At 34.9% G+C, this 19,192-nt stretch overlaps 1 protein-coding gene across 2 annotated transcripts in view; it reads right to left on the reverse strand.

The window, feature by feature from the left end:
- Rictor (RPTOR independent companion of MTOR complex 2) overlaps nt 1-19,192 on the reverse strand; it is an 87,031-nt gene that overhangs the window by 24,942 nt on the left and 42,897 nt on the right. For both annotated transcript variants that reach the window (XM_048368513.1, XM_048368512.1), the window contains exons 9-26: nt 18,727-18,794; nt 17,808-17,875; nt 14,539-14,621; nt 13,488-13,575; nt 12,305-12,395; nt 12,128-12,194; nt 11,885-11,965; nt 9,810-9,910; nt 8,540-8,705; nt 7,068-7,169; nt 6,907-6,953; nt 3,966-4,101; nt 3,484-3,683; nt 2,842-2,968; nt 2,012-2,176; nt 1,774-1,850; nt 1,244-1,322; nt 7-116 (exon numbers count right to left, since the gene is read on the reverse strand). In XM_048368513.1, coding sequence (XP_048224470.1) covers nt 7-116; nt 1,244-1,322; nt 1,774-1,850; nt 2,012-2,176; nt 2,842-2,968; nt 3,484-3,683; nt 3,966-4,101; nt 6,907-6,953; nt 7,068-7,169; nt 8,540-8,705; nt 9,810-9,910; nt 11,885-11,965; nt 12,128-12,194; nt 12,305-12,395; nt 13,488-13,575; nt 14,539-14,621; nt 17,808-17,875; nt 18,727-18,794 — 1,856 coding nt within the window. The remainder of the gene's footprint in view (nt 1-6; nt 117-1,243; nt 1,323-1,773; nt 1,851-2,011; nt 2,177-2,841; nt 2,969-3,483; nt 3,684-3,965; nt 4,102-6,906; nt 6,954-7,067; nt 7,170-8,539; nt 8,706-9,809; nt 9,911-11,884; nt 11,966-12,127; nt 12,195-12,304; nt 12,396-13,487; nt 13,576-14,538; nt 14,622-17,807; nt 17,876-18,726; nt 18,795-19,192) is intronic.

The raw sequence follows: 19,192 nt of genomic DNA on the forward strand, positions 1-19,192 counted from the left end.
CTATACCTTTGGTTACTGCGACGAACGTAGTTATCACCATCAATAGGTTTCCGGTAAGTAGTAAGTGCTTCATTAAGTTGTTCCTCAATTAAGTCAACATATTTGGAATTATATTCCTAGAAGATAATATTTCTTTGATTACAGAGTGTCATGGCATTTATCAAACTTATGTCAAGTACTACCAAATCTTAGAAGCTAAATATGGAAAAAATGAAGAGAACATGTTCAGAAATGAAGAAATTTTGGAAAACACAAAGCAAGAATTTTATGAATGCAAATTGTTCTACCATATTCAGAAACAATGATATGATATTCTGGATAAATGTCCCTTTGAGGCAAGCACTCTACCACTAGGCCATATTCCCAGCCCCCTAAATCTCCCTCGTATTAACATTTTGGGGTCTATACATAATTGAGTAAAATTTTTAAATTCATCTTTTTCAAACTTTTACATCCCCTTTCTTTGGGGGTGAGAATACTGAAAGGCATGATAGCAATCTGGATACATTGCACTCAAAAGCTGTTTTGTTACTGGACCTCTTTGTACAACTACTTAAAAGATCATAAAAAATTTAATTACTTAATATGAGACTTTCATAAAAAGGAAATTAACTGAATTCTTTAGCATGATACATTGTGTTTTACAAATCCTCTACAAAGGTCTAATTTACACTATCAGTTTCACTTGTCATTCATTTATTCTAGTCTTCTCTCTTCTGAAATATAGCTTTCTTCACAGGTCTAAAGTTTCAATGATCTACATAGATGGATGCTTTCAAGTGTTAACTTTCAGGTTTATGTTAAGTAGCATCCTAAGATAAAGCTTAATTGCAGGAATATATCTGCTTAAGTAGAACTGCTTTGATTTTTGTTCTTGCATAAGAAGACCTGTGTGAAATTATAGTCTGCATAAGGGATTAGTCATAATAAAAGAAATTGGGTTTAATAGAGTTAACAAAACATACAGTTAAAACATTGAAAATCAATTAAGGTTAACGCAAAGTTTCAATAGAATTTACACAAAATCAACAGTTCACTACAAAATAAATACTACAGCTGTAAAATGGACAAATACAAGTATTAATCCATAGGGAATTACATAGAATTTAGGATTTTACTTCATGTTGATGTTTACATACTTAAATTCGGTAGTTTTGAAACATTGGCGATGCAAAAAATATCACTATGACTATGTTTCTACATGAAAACATTGCAAATTAAAACTTATTTAATTAGAAGTTACCTTGTGCCACTTTTCCAGTTGTTTTGCTACATAACCCCTTTCATTTAGGTAGGAAAACCCTTTTGGAATGGAGAGAAATCTGTAAATTAAAACATCTACAGTTTAATATTAAGAATGACAAGAAATATATAAGAAGATAAAAATAACTCAAAATACATGGTTAACATATATAAAGACTTTAGAAACAGTTTCTCTCCAAAACATTCAATTGTAACTTACTAAAATTTCAATTGAAGATAAATTCTCAGTTTTTGCAAAAACACATGAACCTAATTGTATTAAAGAACATAGCATGAACAAAGAAATGTTAGGCACACACACACACACACACACACATTTACTAAGAAAAACAGTGAACAGAGTTTAATTATTGAAAAGATGTCCCAAGATTGTGCAATAGATCTGTTTCTGAAGTTTCATGGTAGAGGTAAACTCCTTCAGAATGCTTCAAATCTGCATTGTAATCTAGCTTTAATGTTGTACTACCAGAGAACGTAATAGAAAATATAATCACATGAGCATTTACTTACCTCAAGAGGAGAAGTAAACCCTTGTCTCCAAGGTGGGACAAAGCTGGCTTCATCTGTATAAGAGCATGAAGATTGGCCTAAAGTAGATGAATATTATACAAATTAACAACTGTATAAATACAGTACATTTTCCAAAATATTGATGTTATATAATTATACTTTCCTATCAATTAAATTTAATATTTGACAGAAATTAATTGTAAGTATTTCACTATAAAAAAACTACTTGAAACTTTACCTTGTCTTCACAAGCTTCATCAAGGATATCCAGCGCTTCAGAAGAAATTGTTTTGTTTTTATCATGTAGCTGAGTTACGAGTAACTCAATTCCCCAATTATTGAAGAACTCAACATTAGCTCTCAATAATACTCTTAAATGTTTTGTTGCATACAGCCTACAGGCCTATAAAGATAAACAAGTACATTAGAAAAAAGTATCTTCACTGTCATTAGCCTATTTAATTTTCTTTTGGTAGGTCTTTGGAAAAAAAATAGAAGGGGTAAAATTGATAGTTTAGTACTTAATATAAATATCCCGTTCTATGAAGTTATTTCATTCTGTCCCTAAAAAATATGTGAACTGGCTGGGCAAAGTAGCTTTTCCCTATAATTGCATATACTTGGGAGGCAGAGATTAGGGTACTCTAATTCACAGACAAAAGATAGAGAAACTCCATCTGAACAAACAAACAGGATATAGTGGTACATGCCTGAAATTCCAGCTATGTGGGAGGCACAGAGAGAAAGGCTGTAGTCTAAAGCTTGCTCAGATAAAAGATAGTCTTATCTGAAAAATAACTAAAGCTAAAAAGGATGAGGTGTGGTTCAAGCAGCAAAATAGGACCTACTTGGCAAGCATAAGGCCGAGTTTAAACCCAAAAAGACCAAAAAGAAAAAAAAATGTGGGTACTATGGTCATAGTACGCATATTACTTTCCTGAAATTTTAAAGTATTCCCAATTTCTACCTTTATTATTGGAGTTTATAATTTTATTTAGGCTAAAATGTATAAAGTATTAAGTTAAATAGTTATTTAAGATATAGTTTTATTGACTGTGTTATACTCACATCAGTAGCTGCCGTCAGGATTTTCGAAAGTATAACTCTAGCTAATCCATCTCGACTATAGTCTAAACTTGAAACAGTCAGTTTTAGCAAATGATCTTGGTTTTTCAAGGAGCAAAGATTAAGAAGACTAAAAAAAAAATAAAGTAATTAAGGTTAAGATGATTAAAATTGCTACATTGATTCAACAAATATTTTTCCAGATTTATTGAAATATTAAAAAAATTTAATAATATATTTCTAAGGTAAACAACCTGCTACACATACACACACACCCTAGAGAGAGAGAATATAGAAAAAGGGACAAAGGGAAAGAGATACAGAGATACAGAGACAGAGAAAGGAGTATAAATATGTCTACATATGTATAGAGAAGGGAATAAAAAAAAAAAGATCAGCTTAATTAGCACCTCCATCACTACTCAGTGATCATTTTGTGTGTGGCTGTGCCAACACCTCAACAGACTTTAAAGAAAACCGTGATCTTCTGAAAAGACTTACCAAACTCATGCATAACAACTAAAAAGAATACTGTTATTTCACTGTATTAAAAATAAAAGAAGCAGGAGGCAGCTAAGTTTGAGGCCAGCCTCCCAAGACAAACAAAATTTAGATTCATACTGCATAGAATGTAAGGGTGCTCACCACTGAAATACACTGCATTTTTCCAGCATTTTCACTCCATGAGGGTGACAAGAAAGTGTTCCAATAAATAAAAAGTAGTGTTGACTAAGGGTAGTCAATAAACCATTATTTTGAAGACTTCTTTCAGGTTTCATTCCAGATGCAGCATTGAGCCACTGAACAATATCCTTCACTAGATCTTCTAAGTACCCTTGCCCATCCTATAATTAGAAAAATCAACTTTATAATCAGACAGAAAACAATTAATGCTGATGAATTATTAATAAGATATCAATCTGTTATTTACAATCCCGTTTAATGCAATACTATTTTACAGAAGAGCAAACCATGTCACATAGTGACTAAGGATTGAAACCTAGGTCTCAACTCATGTCTTACACTTGTAAATAAAAGCTTATGCCTATTTACACCTAAAATTCAAACAGGAGATAAAGAGGCAGTAAATTCAATTAAATACATCTTACTGTGAAATGAGGGCTTACCTCTTCAGATTCAAGAAGAAATTCTGTAAACTGGCAACCAACAACTGTGAGCTGCTTGGATTTGGTGAAATCCAGATCCAGATTGGCATACAACTTACTGCTAGGCTTGTAAAAATAAAGAAGCCTTCGAACAAACCTAAGACCAAATAAAATTGTCAACAAAGCGAGAAGCAAAATAGTTACGAAAGAATTCTGACCACCGTGTTAGGCTATAACAAGCTTTTAAAATATATATTTTGGATCTTATTCATTGGGGGTCAATGGCAAGAGATTTAAATAAACACATTTGTAACCATTTAAAAAAAACTTCATGTAAAAATATTTCATAGGGTACAAATTTTTCAGCAAGATGTTTAAAAGAAATAGCAGGAAGAAAATTACCAGTTGGTAAAAAGATATTTAGAATATAAAGTTGAGCAAATATGAGAGGAACCTTGTAAATGAATTTATGGATATAATTTATATTATTTCAGCAACTTTCAATGTTGTATGCTAAGTATCCATTTAATTTAGTTCATCTTAATTTCATGTACTACAATATAGGAGTTAACACATCATTTCTGTTCATAAGGACATAAAAAGCTAGTACCTAAGCATCTTTATTTCAGGGTAATTTTTTATGCTTAATACATTTCTCGAAATTTGATATATATAACAAATTTCATATCATGAAAGATGAACAAAAATGTTAATTATATCAAATGCCTCTTCCACAAATGGTGCTGGCAAGACTGGCTATGTACTTGAAGAAAACTAAAGCTAGATCTTCATATATCACCCTGCACCAGAATCAATTCTAAACAAACCAAAGAACTCAATGTAACTATTACAGGAAGGGGTAAGGGGAACACTAGGACTTCTAGGCACGGGTAGAAAACTTCCTAAGTAAAGAATCAGAACAAATCAACAAAAGACTGGATAAATGGAATTGCATCAAACTAGAGAGCTTCTGCAAGGCAAAAGACATAGCTACTAAGGTAAATAGAAAAAACACAGAACGGGAAACGATTTTTTACCAGCTATATATCGGACAAGAGCCTCACATTTAAGACATACTTAGAGCTCAAAAAATTAACTCCCCCCCAAAATAAACCTTCAAAAACTCAACCCAGTTAATAAATGGGCTACAGACTTACAGATTTCTCAGAAGAAATAAAGAATTGTCAACAGACACATGAAGAAATGTTCAACATCTCTGGCCATAAAGAAATGCAAATCAAAACAACACTGAGATTCCACCACACTCCAGTTAGAATGGACAAGAAAACTAACAATAACAAATGATAACTGGGAATGGCCAAAAGGGAGCTAGCTCTAATATACTGTCGGTGGAAAGGTAAATTTGTTCAACCACTCTGGAAAGCAGTATGGAAGCTCCTGAAAAGACTAAACATAGAGCTTTTCTATGACCCAGCAATCCCACTCCTCAGCATTTACCCAATAGAACACAAACAAAGCTACACTAAAGTGATGAGCATAGCCATGTTTGCTGCACCAGTGTTTACCATAGCCAAAATAACTGAATCAACACATATGCCCCTCAGTGGATGAATGGATCAAGAAAATGTAGTATATATACATAGTGGAATTCTATGCTTCCATCAGAAAGAATATTGCTCCATTCATAAGGAAATGTACAGACTTGGAAAGAATTATACCAAGCGAACTAAGCCAGAGCCAAAGAAACATAGGTTGCACGGTTTCTCTCATTTGTGGTAACTAGAATGTGCCTATAAATCTATACATATAGACATGGAATGATTAAAAAAATACACTGGGACATGATAAATTATATAGGTCCTCAAACATTCACACAGTGAAGCTAAAGGAGGAGCACAGAAGTGAATCACAAAGGCTCAAGAGCCATGTGCCTATGATCATATAAAATAATATCTTATGACATGAACTCCAAAAAAAGGAAATGAGTGATTTTTGTTGTTGTTGCTGTTTCTATTGTCTTGTTTGTTTGTTTGTTAGTTTGGGAGGATAAGAGGGGCATAAAAATGGTGGAGCAAAGGGTAAACAAATACAACAGGGGTACTCACTAGACACTAAGTGAAAAATGAACTGTATATCTTGTGGGTGGGGATGGGAGGGAAAAACTAGGAGCGTGCGAGGGAAAGAGATATGGTTAAAAAAGAATTTTACTCATTACCCAACTCATGTAACTATAAACCCTCTGTATAGCACCTCTACAATAATAATAAAAAATATATATAAAAAAGTAAGGCTGCCTTAACCAATGATATGAGTACTGGTAACTGGCTAGTTGAACTCAAGAGTAAAAGATCCTCGATGTACTAGAGAAGGAGCATAGCTGACGTGTTCTATATGCTATGAACATGAGTAATATATACAGTGGTCAAAGACAGTGTTAAGAAGAAAAAAGAATGGACAACTTCAAATTCAGATGTAAATGTTGCATAAGGTGTACATTTAAAATGTATATCCTCATATCATCCTTATACATTAAAGACTAAGCACCGACAAAATTGATTACTACTCCAATTTAAAAACTTTTTTTTTTGCCAGTCCTGGGGCTTGAACTCAGGGCCTGAGCACTGTCCCTGGCTTCTTTTTGCTCAAGGCTAGCACTTTGCCACTTGAGCCACAGCACCACTTCTGGCTGTTTTCTGTATATGTGGTGCTAGGGAATCGAACCCAGGGCTTCATGTATACGAGGTAAGCGCTCTTGCCACTAGGCCACATTCCCAGCCCCAATTTAAAAACTTTTATCTCAATGACTTTGACCCCAAACTAAAAGCAAAATGTATATGACCAGAAAATAATTAGCAAATGTGCTGAGTATACTTACATATGCATGCAGCTACTGAATATGCACATAAAGGTACTTTAAAATGCTAATTATTACTTTCAGCAGCTTTAGGCATAATCTAAATCTAAGTTCTTTAAATTAAAATGTACAATAGTTTTTACATACCTGTGTAACTGTTCATCTTTATAGTTTCTTAGATTTATATTTGGCCACTAGAAAAACACAATACATTATATATAAATATATTTATCAACTCCTAAGCACAGAACTGTAATAAGTTATAATAAAATGAAAACAAGCCATCATAAGAAAGTCATTTGCAATACCTTAAGAATGGTCCCAATAAGATTCCAATTCCACTCAAGATTTTCTTTGTGCTGAAGGACTTGGCTATCTCGAAGGTTCATTAAAAGGGCTTCTTCTGTATCCTAAAATCACCAAGCAGCAAATGAGACAAGTAAGGTAAACTATCCTCACATAGGCCACTAAATCCAAATTTTTTAAATGAAATGAAAAGACATTTCCTTTATGGACAGATTATAAAAATTTCTTCATTTTAAAAGGTATTAAGGCATCTGCGCATGCACCTCCCCACATACTACTATTGTTTTCCACCAGAAAACAGTGGTTTTGGTGCCTTTGCCATGATGCCAAGGGCTCTGAAGTGAAGCTCTGTATTCTGAAGGTGGGACCAAGAGTGGCAAGGCCCCTGCTTTGCCTTTATGGACCTCAGGAACTGAAATAGCACAAGATGCACAGGATATTATTTCCTCTAAAGCTCATAACCACTTGGAGCTATTTCAAGGTTCAGACCAAATTTCAGGAGGAAGAGCTTCCAGAATCTTCTGTGTATTGTCAAAAGCAACAGAAAATAAATGGATTTCTGATACTTTCTGTCAGGTCACATGTACGTGTAATCAGTTCCAGATTCAGTGTCCAATGGATCCATCCCTTGCTTCAAAGCTGGACAGAAACCAGACCATACCAGGTCAGACTTGAAAAAAATGGTGTCCAGAGGTCTTCCACTGGTCAGGAATTCAAGATGACGTGTTATGGGTTACTCATGCTCTCTAGTTTACACAAATTCCAGGTCCTCAGAATCCAAAAGCCATTCCATATGCACATCCACACACGGTAAATGTAACAATCAAACCTACACATTCTGTGCTATTATAGCAAAACCTACCTGCAGTAATAATAATATTAATAACAAAGATAATGACATTGCCCTCAGGAGAAAAAAAAAGTAATAAAAACCTGGCTCTAGGGGAGGGGGGAGGGGGGTATGAGGGACAAGGTAACAAACAGTACAAGAAATGTATCCAATGCCTAACGTATGAAACTGTAACCCCTCTGTACATCAGTTTGATAATAAAAATTTGGAAAACAAAAACCTGGCTCTAAAACTACCTAGTTGGGGCTGGGGATATGGCCTAGTGGCAAGAGTGCTTGCCTCATATACATGAAGTCCTCGGTTCGATTCCCCAGCACCACATATACAGAAAATGGCCAGAAGTGGCGCTGCGGCTCAAGTGGCAGAGTGCTAGCCTTGAGCAAAAAGAAGCCAGGGACAGTGCTCAGGCCCTGAGTTCAAGCCCAGGACTGGCAAATAAATAAATAAATAAATAAATAAATAAATAAATAAATAAACTACCTAGTCACTGTAAAAACAAAGAACACAAATGAAAATCCACAGGCATGAACGAACTGCAAAGCTCAAATGTGACTACTAGAATCCAGTGTTGAAGAAAAGTGTAGGAAAAGTAGGAAAGTGTAGAGTTAAAAATCATGACTGTACCTTAAGAACAAATATATCTTTCTGGACTCGAAGATAGTGATCCCGTTTCTGGTGGGTTGCCATTGCTTTTTGAATAATGTGATCTAAATGAAGACTATAAGGCTTGGGACCTCGTTTCTTCATTTCATGGAAGCGTTTCAAACAGTTTAGTGCTGCACTGGCTCGTCTAATAAGGAAAAAATATATATACTATAACATATAGTATATAACTAGCATAATTCTAAAGTGATAACTGATAAATTATTAAAACAGTAATTCAAGGACAGAGATTAGTGTATAAAAAGAGGTAAACAAACTCTGAACATTTAATCAGGAAAGTAAAAAAACTGGATACCAGGAAGTTGAGACATGTCTTGAATAAGGGGAATGATGGGAATTAAAAGGAAGGAGGTAGACAGATGAAAAGAGGAATGGTGAGCAGACAGTCATAAACTTAGTGTATAAATGGAGTTAGGAAACTGAGGAGAAGATGACAATGGGATATATGGGGGGAAGGGGAAAGTGGTGGAAGGTGACTCTGATCTTGTATAAATTGACATGGCAAATTAATCTCTTTGTATAACTATTTGAAGACACAAAAAGATAAACTATGTGATCAAATCTGGAAGCACAAAGGAAAAAGATCAGGAGTGGTGCCTGTGATCCCAGAAATAATGCCTGAGATCTCAGCTACATAGGAAGGCAGTGGACCAAGTCTGATACCCAGCAAAACTAAGAAACACTACCTGAAAACAAAAAGATGGAGGTACTGATTCAACTGGTGGTGTGCCTGCCTGGCAAGTGAAAGACACTGAGTTACTGTAGTGTCAACAAGGAAGGGGAAGGGGGAAAGGCATGGGGAAAGGAGGAAGGATGGAGGAAGAAGGGAACAATTCAAACCAAAGAAGGAAAAGAATGAGTTGGTAGCATGTGGATACTGAAAATTTGAAATAATTTATAGACATTTTTTAAAAAACACCTAGATTGTTGCTTTTAAAAAAATTCCAAAAACTATCAAATGATTTGAATTGTGTGATAAGTCAAATGATTTTTCTCAGAAACACATTAGAAAAAAATTACTTAGCGACTCTACTAATACTTTGTAGACAAAAATACAAATAAACATTTTGATAATTATTAGCTTTCCTCTTACTTATCAGACTTCTTAAAGAATTTCCAAGCAAAACCTGTCTATAGTACTTTGTTCTTAAAAGAAAGAAAGGAGAGAAAGAAACTCCAGTGATATTAAAATGTCAAGCATGGTAAGCTTCTGTAGAACTCTGGTACTTACAGTCTCTTTTCCTTGGGGATATCAAAGGATGCAGCCATATTCATTAGGGTTGGCAAGCAATGCAAATGATGGCTATGTGAATGAGGAAGAATTGTGTTTGCCTAAAATAAAACACAACGTTTTGTGATACCTTAGAATACTATTGGTAGGTAAAAACCTGTATGATTTATATAAAATTAACATAATTGGTTATTCTCGATGCATAGTGTTTACATATTATAAAGATGAAATATAACAAACATAAGCATACACAAATTAATAATGTCACATATTTTCATAGGTCCTATATTCAATATTGAACTAGTTTCTAAGTAGACCTCTTGAGTTTACTAACTCAATTTTTGACTGACCTGAAAGGATTATGTATAAATTTATCACTTAAAATTTTGGATGCAATAGTGAAATTTGTAAGCTGATACATTCAGTCTTGAAAAACAGTCTCTCAAATATATATTATACAAACCATCTCTAAAAAGAGAAACTTGTTAACTTTTGTGTCCCAACCAAAATCTTACCATACACCTGATTTTAAGCAGTAAGGATAAGTAAATATATTAATCATAAAAGAGTAGATGTAGGAATAATTAATAACTAATGACACTATACTTAAAGTCAGTCAGATTTATATTTTGAGAGAAGCATAAAGTTCTGGTCTACGCAAAAAGGAAGATTAAATTCATAAAAAAGAAGATTCCTTCATACTAAAAAGTAAAACAAAACAATACCTCTCCCCTAAGATATTGATATCCTTATGGGTGTGTGTGTGTGTGTGTGTGTGTGTGTGTGTGTGTGTGTGTGTGTGTGTGTGTGTGTGTGTGTTGCATCCACATGCTAGTACTGGAGCTTGAACTCAGGACCTGAACACTGTCCCCTTGGCGTTTTCTCTTACGGCTGGAACTCTACCACTTGATTCACACCTCCTCTTCTAGCTTTTTGCTGATTTATTAGAGATAAGATTCCAGAGTTCAAACTCTACATTATCACAGAGAGAATACACAAAGTACACGCAATCAGACCTGAGAACCTGCAAAATTACTTATTCTTTCACATATGGGTTGAAGAACAGATCAATATACATGAAGAAGAAGAAAACTGTTAACCCCTAGTTCTATTTCCCTTCCACATAACCCAGGTGCTATGTGGTAGGAGGGCAACAGTGAAGAGTTCAGCTCAGGAGAAGAAGACTATGAAACCCTATCTGAAAAAAATAATTAAAGCAAAAAGGTCTGGGAGCATAGCTTAAGTGGTAGAGAGCTTGTCTAGCAAGTGGCAAGACACTAAGTTCAAGCCCGACACCATGAAAAAAATAGAGATTGACATTCAGTACTGAGTACCTTATTTATTACATTTACAAAACTATATGCATGCATATATACATCTCATAAAAAAGCACCAAAGTATTTTTGTAATGCAAAGATAAACACCCCTAAGGGGTTGGGGATATGGCCTAGTGGCAAGAGTGCTTGCCTCATATACATGAAGCCCTGGGTTCAATTCCCCAGCACCACATATATAGAAAATGGCCAGAAGTGGCATTGTGGCTCAAGTGGCAGAGTGCTAGCCATGAGCAAAAAGAAGGCAGGGACAGTGTTGAGGCCCTGAGTCCAAGGTCCAGGACTGGCAAAAAACAAACAGACAAAAAAACAAAGATAAACACTCCTAAAAACATCAATTCATTAAGTTTGGTGGCTTAGACCTGTAATTTTAGCTACACAGGAGGCAAGGATCAGGGAATCATGTTTCAAGACCAGCCTGGGCAAAAAAGTTTGAACTCATCTCAACAGTTTCTATCCTAACTAAAGTCTGGGTGCTACAGCATGCACATCATCTCCAATGACACAGGGACACATAAGTAGAAGAATCACAGTCCAGGATGGCCTAAGTATCAAATGAGACATACTTTAGATAATTAGTGGAAAAAGGGGCTGGAGGCATAGCTCAAGTGGTAGAGCACCTGCCTAATGCAAATTTATTTTATTTGGGGCCATGAAATAAAGCAGAGTTATTAAATTAACCTGCTTTACTAATTAAAGCATTCAAGTATGAAACATATGATCTGAAGTTGAAATACTTACCATATGTAAAAGCTCTCCTAAAAGGATGGTAGCTCTAACTGAGATATGGTCATCACTGTTAGTTATCACCTCAACCAAACCCTATAAAAACAAAAATATGTATATACACATAAATGTGTATGTGTACATGCCCGCACAAAATTATTTACATGAATACATTTAAGCATCAGATATGCTTTTCACTCTGAATTTTCAGTCCACATAAAAAGGACAAAATGACAAAGTGAGGTTTATAATTGTTACCTCTAAAAGTCCATTACGGATAAATGCAGAGAGTATCAGTGCCAAATAATTATCCATGAGGTCTGGTCTGGAAATAAACACAGCACAGAAATAACTTAAGTCATGTTCCACATAGTACATAGTCTAACATAAAAGCAGTAGTGACAAATTGGAACTGTTTTCATATTTTAATGCTACCTGGATCTGGCACGGTGAGGGAGAACAGTTTTTGCCTCAGCTGCTACAAAGCCATCTGAAAGCCTCCAACTGTCTTGGAACCTTCCTGGATCTAAAGTTTAAGATCAAGTAGTTACAAAGACAATTGGTAACACTGAAACAGGCAAGTGTGGCTAGTGGAAAACTTCAAAAGGTTCTTTGGCTTAAAGAACTATACACTTTAAAAAAACAATTTATAGATATGTACACAAATCTGACTTCCTTCATTTTGGGACTTAGAGGAGTCTTTTGACTAAACCAACAGACAATTAGGTAATCTACAGATTACTAAACTGGATTTGTGGTTTATGCCTGTAATCCTACCTTCTCATGAGGCTGAGAACAGGAGGACTGTAGCTACAGGTCAGCCTTGCCAAAAATTTCTAAGACCCCATTCTCATTCTCTCTCTCTCTCTCTCTCTCTCTCTCTCTCTCTCTCTCTCTCTCTCTCTCTCTCTCTCTCTCTCTCTCTCTCTCTCTCTCTCTCTTTTCTTGGCCAGTCCTGGGGCTTGAACTCAGGGCCTGGGCACTGCACCTGAGCTTCTTGTTCTCAAGGCTAATACTCTACCACTTGAGCCAAACAGCAACACTTCTGGCCTTTTCTGTGTATGTGGTACTGAGGAACCCAGTACCCAGGGCTTCATGCATGCTAGGCAAGCACTCTACCACTAAGCCACATTCTCATCCAGGACCCCATTCTCAACCAATAAAAAAAACTAGGTCTGGTGACATGTGCCTGCCTGCCATCCCCAGCTACATAGGAAGCATAAATAAAAGGACAGCCTTCCAAGGCCAAATTTAGCAATTAATAGCAAGACCCTATTTGAAAAATACCTAAAGCAAAAAAGGCTGGGGCATGTGGCCAACTGCTTCAACCTCCAAAAAGAAACAAACCAGGTTTCCTACTGTCTCCTCTCTTACTTTCTTGGCCCAATTTCCTAAAATTTCATTGCTTATTTGTAAACTAGAATGATAAAGAAGAAATTTAAAACTCTTAGTCCTAGGAATCTGATGTTTTATTTTCGTGTTTATTTCAAGCCATGCTGATGCAGTAAGAAAATGATGTTTAATAATCTTACTTATTCTTTTAAGGGTTGTGTTTATATTAGACAAGTAGCTTTAAGAATTATAATAAATAATGGGTACAAAACACTTCAATACTTACCTACACTGAGCAATGCCTCTATGAACTCCTCTGTTACAACAGGTAGAGGAAGACGAAATATGTCATAAAGAACTTCAAGCAGACCTCGCTACAAGAGCAAACAGAGTTTACTTATTTCATGAAATAGATCTTTATTTAAAGACTTTTAAAATGTACTTTTTAAAAATAGTACAAACACAACTTTCATGTTTTGAAAAATTATGTAGAAAGCCCCTAAAAAGAAAATTTCTGAATACTTACTACATGCATCATTTAACTTCTTAAAAAAGTCAACTGAACTGCCAAAGCCTTTTGTTCTCTGCTCAAGAGATCTTTCCATTTTTATAATTTAAATGGCTTTTATTTCCCTGACTAGTGTTTCCTATTATTTTTCAACTACAAGGTTAGTTCAAATTAAGGGCTACAAAATTAAAACAAACAAAAAATTTAAAAGGTATCACTTCAACCATCATCTTTAAAATAAAAACTCATGAAAAGATAAAAACATAATAAAAACTAGAAGCCACAGCTTTTCCTAAATGTATTTCTGTAAAACTTGACCTCTGCAATGAGAATGTTCTTCTGTCTTGCTTGCATTGTTTAAATGGGCAAAGCATAATTATGTTTAGATTTTCAATTCAATTTTTAAATAAAACTGTCATTACAAACAGCAGTATTTTAAAGAAATTTATAAGATATTCAAAAGGTTTAAGTAATACTTAAGTATTTTTAAATGTTCTGTGACACAAATTAACAACAAATAATGAAAACTTCATCTTAAATGACTTTTCTAAGTAATTAATTCCTCTATTAAATATCCAGGAATTAAAGAATTACAGGGGCTGGGGATATAGCCTAGTGGCAAGAGTGCCTGCCTCAGATACACGAGGCCCTAGGTTCGATTCCCCAGCACCACATATACAGAAAATGGCCAGAAGCGGCCCTGTGGCTCAAGCAGCAGAGTGCTAGCCTTGAGCGGGAAGAAGCCAGGGACAGTGCTCAGGCCCTGAGTCCAAGGCCCAGGACTGGCAAAAAAAAAAAAAAAAAAAGAATTACAATAACTTTTACCTACCCTTATTTCCATATTTGGTATACAAAGTACCCCAATTAGAGACTGGATCCCAGAATTTCCAGGTTTACATAAATTAATAATACCTAAAAAAGATGAAAAGATCTGAATTATTAAGAACTTTTTAGAAAATTCTACAGTAATGAATCAAAATGTAAAATACTTAATGTTTTTCCAAGTTAAGTTATACTATCTGGTTACTATAGTTGGTATTTATAAGTGAAATTAAATTCTCGGGAATCCCCTACTGATTAATTTCATCACTTAAATTCCTTTGGTTTCTCTTTCATATCCATGAATTGATGAGCACCCAGTTGACTGATAAATGCCACTCTGGGAATAAGAATCTGGAAGAGAATAAGACAATGGTCTATTTTCCTTGTTTAATGCTCTTCAGTCCAAAGTGAAAAACTGTATGGGATTTGTCTTTTAAAAGTTTATTTCTAAAATGTACTGACTGCAGAGAATGTAAGCAAAAGTCATCAAATAACTTATAATAATCAAACATTTTGTTATAGAACTAATTCAAGTAATTTTGAAAATATAAAATCATTTCTGAAAAAAGCTATGCAAATAGCCAATAAACAAATCTAAAGTACTCAAAACATTAAGCCATCAGGGAAAATAAATTATATTAATTGGATAATGATAACACACTCAAATGGCTAGAATTAAAGACTGACACTAAATGCTGACAAAAATGCAAAGAAAGTGGTATTTATATGTACTGATGATAGAAGTATAAAATATATCATAGAAATAATATAATCCTAGCTACTCAGGTAGCTGAGATCTGAGGATCATGGTTCAAAACCAGCCTGGGCAGAAAAGTTTGTAAGATTCTTATTTCCAATTAACTAACAAAAAGCTGGAAGTAGGGTTGTGGTTCAAGTGATAGAGTATTAACTTTGAGCAAAAAGCTCAAGGACCATTCATGACCAGGCCCTGAGTTCAAACTTTAGGACCAGAACACACATACACACACAAATTACAAAAAGGCATATTTGACTCATAAATAGTACCAAAGAACCTAAAGATTATTTTAAAAAAACAAGTTGGTCTTATTACTTCAATATAAGAGTGGAAGACTCCCAAACTTCTAATGATGGTTCAGTATATAAAGGTTCAAGGAGACAGTAAGGTACAAAGACCTAACAGCAATAAAGGAGATTGGCTGGGATTAAAGACACAGTGACAAGGAGAGAGTGTGTGGAAGCAATGAGAATGAGATGGAGCTAGACTATACAGGTGATTAAAGCAAGATAGAACTTATATCACAATGACAGGTTAGATGAGTTATGGTAAAGTGATTATTTAGAAAACAAAGTTACACTGAGTTCTGAAGAGCAGTGATAGCTAAAGCTTGGAAGGTTTCTATACTGAAAGAGTAAGTGACACTGGTTAAGTAAGTACCACTTTGGATGCGTCTCTCAAAAGATCATGTTCTTGGGCTGGGGATATAGCCTAGTGGCAATAGTGCCTGCCTCGGATACACGAGGCCCTAGGTTCGATTCCCCAGCACCACATATATAGAAAACGGCCAGAAGCGGCGCTGTGGCTCAAGTGGCAGAGTGCTAGCCTTGAGCGGGAAGAAGCCAGGGACAGTGCTCAGGCCCTGAGTCCAAGGCCCAGGACTGGCAAAAAAAAAAAAAAAAGATCATGTTCTTAGTAATTTAATCGTCAAATTTGTATGTTGAGAGGCTTTAAATGTCTTTGAACTCTGTCTCATCGTGCCCTACTCTTGGACTTCTCAAGAGCCTCCCCAACTATGAACTAAGTAAATCTCTATTTTTTAAATAAATTACCCAATCTTAAGTATTTCATAGAAGGAAGAGAATGATTTAAAACAAACATTAAAATAAAAAAAAAACGATGATGATGATGATGATGATGATGATGATGATGATGATGATTATTGGGCTGAGAATATGGCTTAGTGTTGAAACCTTGGGTTCGATTCCTCAGCATCACATAAACAGAAAAAGCCAGAAGTGGCACTGTGGCTTAAGTGGTAGAGTACTAGCCTTGAGCAAAAAGAAGCCAGGGACAGTGCTCAGGCCCTGAGTTCAAGCCCCAGCACTGGCAAAAAAAACCCACAAAACTAAAATAAAGCCATGATGTTAGGTGCTCATAGACCCCTCTCTACTGTCCATGAGGATAAAGAAACATGTACTTATGAAATATGGCGAGAGGGCTTTTTGCCACAAGGTCTATAGGACAAAGCAAGCTCCTGGATATATACTGGCTAGGGACCAAGTCCATGAATGGAATAAACTTTAGTATGGAAAAGATATTTCTAAGTTAGGGTTACCAAGGTACATAGAACAAGTAAATTTCCTTGTTCTACTTACTGCTACATTTCTTCCCATGTTCTAGCTTCAATTATTCTATGATGCCAAGAAGGAAGAAAGTAAGCACTAATAGAAATTAACGTTTAGTACAAGTGTTATCTTATTTTAAAAAAATGTTAGCTTCTATTCCATGGGAAGGTAGAAGATATATACATATAATCCCACTCAAAACAAGCTGCAAATGTACCTCGGTAGTACAATACTTGCTGTACAAGACTCAGATTTGATCCTTACCATGGCAAAAAGAAAGAAGAACAAAAGATGTAGTAACTCTACCTAATTTATTTGGTATTTCATACATTACCATACTATTTTTAAATAACAAATTTTAGTTACATATATGATAAAATTACACATGACACTAGATTTTTGTTTTGGGGAATTTTTTTTTGAAGGAAGAGGGTTATATATCATGCTTAAGTTTTCTTAAATTGCCCAGATAATCATTAACACAGTATTTGCAAATAAATGTAGATATTTAATTCTATTTAATAGAATACTAGTTATTTCTTATATACTATACATATTCTTCACTATTTTAATAACTTTATGAACTTTGGTTCTAGTAATACAAAAACACTAGATTAATATTTAAATTAGATGCTATAATAATAAATTTAACATTTGAAAAAGTTATTTTGGATGTTACAAAACAAAATGGGTGCCAGGCTCATGCCTGAAATTCTTAACTATTCAGGATGCTGAGATCTGAAGATCAGTTCAAAGCCAGCCCAGGCAGGTTTTATCTCCAATTAACCACCAAAAAGCCAGAAGTGGAGCTGTGGCTCAAGTGGTAGAGTTCTAAACTTGAGCAAAAAAAGGTCATGACAGCACTGAGTGTGTGAGTTTAAGCTCTAGGACCAGCACATAGGACAACAACAACAAACAAACAAACAAAAACCATGGAATGGAATAACATACCTGCCCATGACCGGAATGTTGCTATTATTCCCATTTTACTGGCTAGAAACCGTGCTTCTCTATCTTCTCTGTTAGGGGAAAATAAAGTATCAAAGATATACAATGTTTACAAAGACCAGAGGTTATACTACCATTATGTCAGAATAAAAATTGTCATTAATGTATAAGTATTTATACATTAAAACAATATAAAAGACCACGTATATTCCAATATCCTAATGTAAAATTACTTCAACTTAAAATTCACAACATGATTCACAATAAATTTTAAATCCTGTTTCTCTATTCAGTTTTATGTTCCTGGGTATTTCTGAAAACTATTTATATAGGCTTTAATCAAGTACTAGAGAGGAAAAGCAGTCTGTGTAATTAGCATATATGTTACAAGGCTGCCCTTCAACAAAGACAATCACATAAACCTGTTAACACCACTATATTCTCTACTTCAAATCCTTGCCCCAAACTAGCATTCCCCACAAGCAAACTCAATAACCTATTCACTGAAAAAGTATTAAATAACAAGGAACTAACATTATATGTTACCGTCTTTCTTTAAATTCTGTGTCCAACTTGGTCACTTGTTCTCTTCCATTAAGCAACTAATTAAGCAACAGAACTATTTACAGGTTTTGGTGATTGATTTATGGTCAGCTTCAATATTTTATAGACTCTTGTTACTCAATTTGTGTTCCTCCAACTACCACCTTATACCTTGATGATTTTTTAAAATAACAAATATATCTTTATAATAATTTCCTCACTTTTTTTTAAGTATAGTAAATAAGGGAAATGCAACACGAGACAAGATAAGAACTTTGCTTAAACTCCTTCTCTGGCTGTGCATGCAATCAAGTAAACATAAAAGCTTTATATTACATACACAGCACTTCTTCAGTTATCAGGAACCAGTAGTACTTACTTGAGCTGTCCTTCAGCTGTATCTGGACTATGTCTGTAGTGAAAATCAGTATAGGGTGCTAAAATTCGCTAATAAAAAAAAAAAGAAAGAGACAGAAGAGTCTTTACATATAAAGCATTCTTCTTGTAATAAGCCACAGTAAATTCCATTTGTATTTCTCTTTAATTGGATTTCCTATTTGTGAGACTTCTTCAAAGTCATCAAGAATGCCTTTCTGAAAGGAAAACAAACTAAATTTGGGAATTCTTTTTTGGGGGGAGGGGGCTTTAAGTCAGGCTCTGGGCACTGTCCCTGAGCTCTTTGGCACAAAGCATGCTCTCTGCACTTTGAGCTACAGTGCCACTTCCAGCTTATTGGTGATTAACTGGAGATAAGAGTCTTGGACTTTTCTACCCAGGCTGGCTTTGAACCACAATCCTCAGATTTGTCTCCTGAGTAGTTAGGATTACAGATATGAGCCACTGGC

The sequence above is a fragment of the Perognathus longimembris genome, chromosome 19 (assembly GCF_023159225.1).
Source record: "Perognathus longimembris pacificus isolate PPM17 chromosome 19, ASM2315922v1, whole genome shotgun sequence".
Classification (NCBI taxonomy): Eukaryota; Metazoa; Chordata; class Mammalia; order Rodentia; family Heteromyidae; genus Perognathus; species Perognathus longimembris.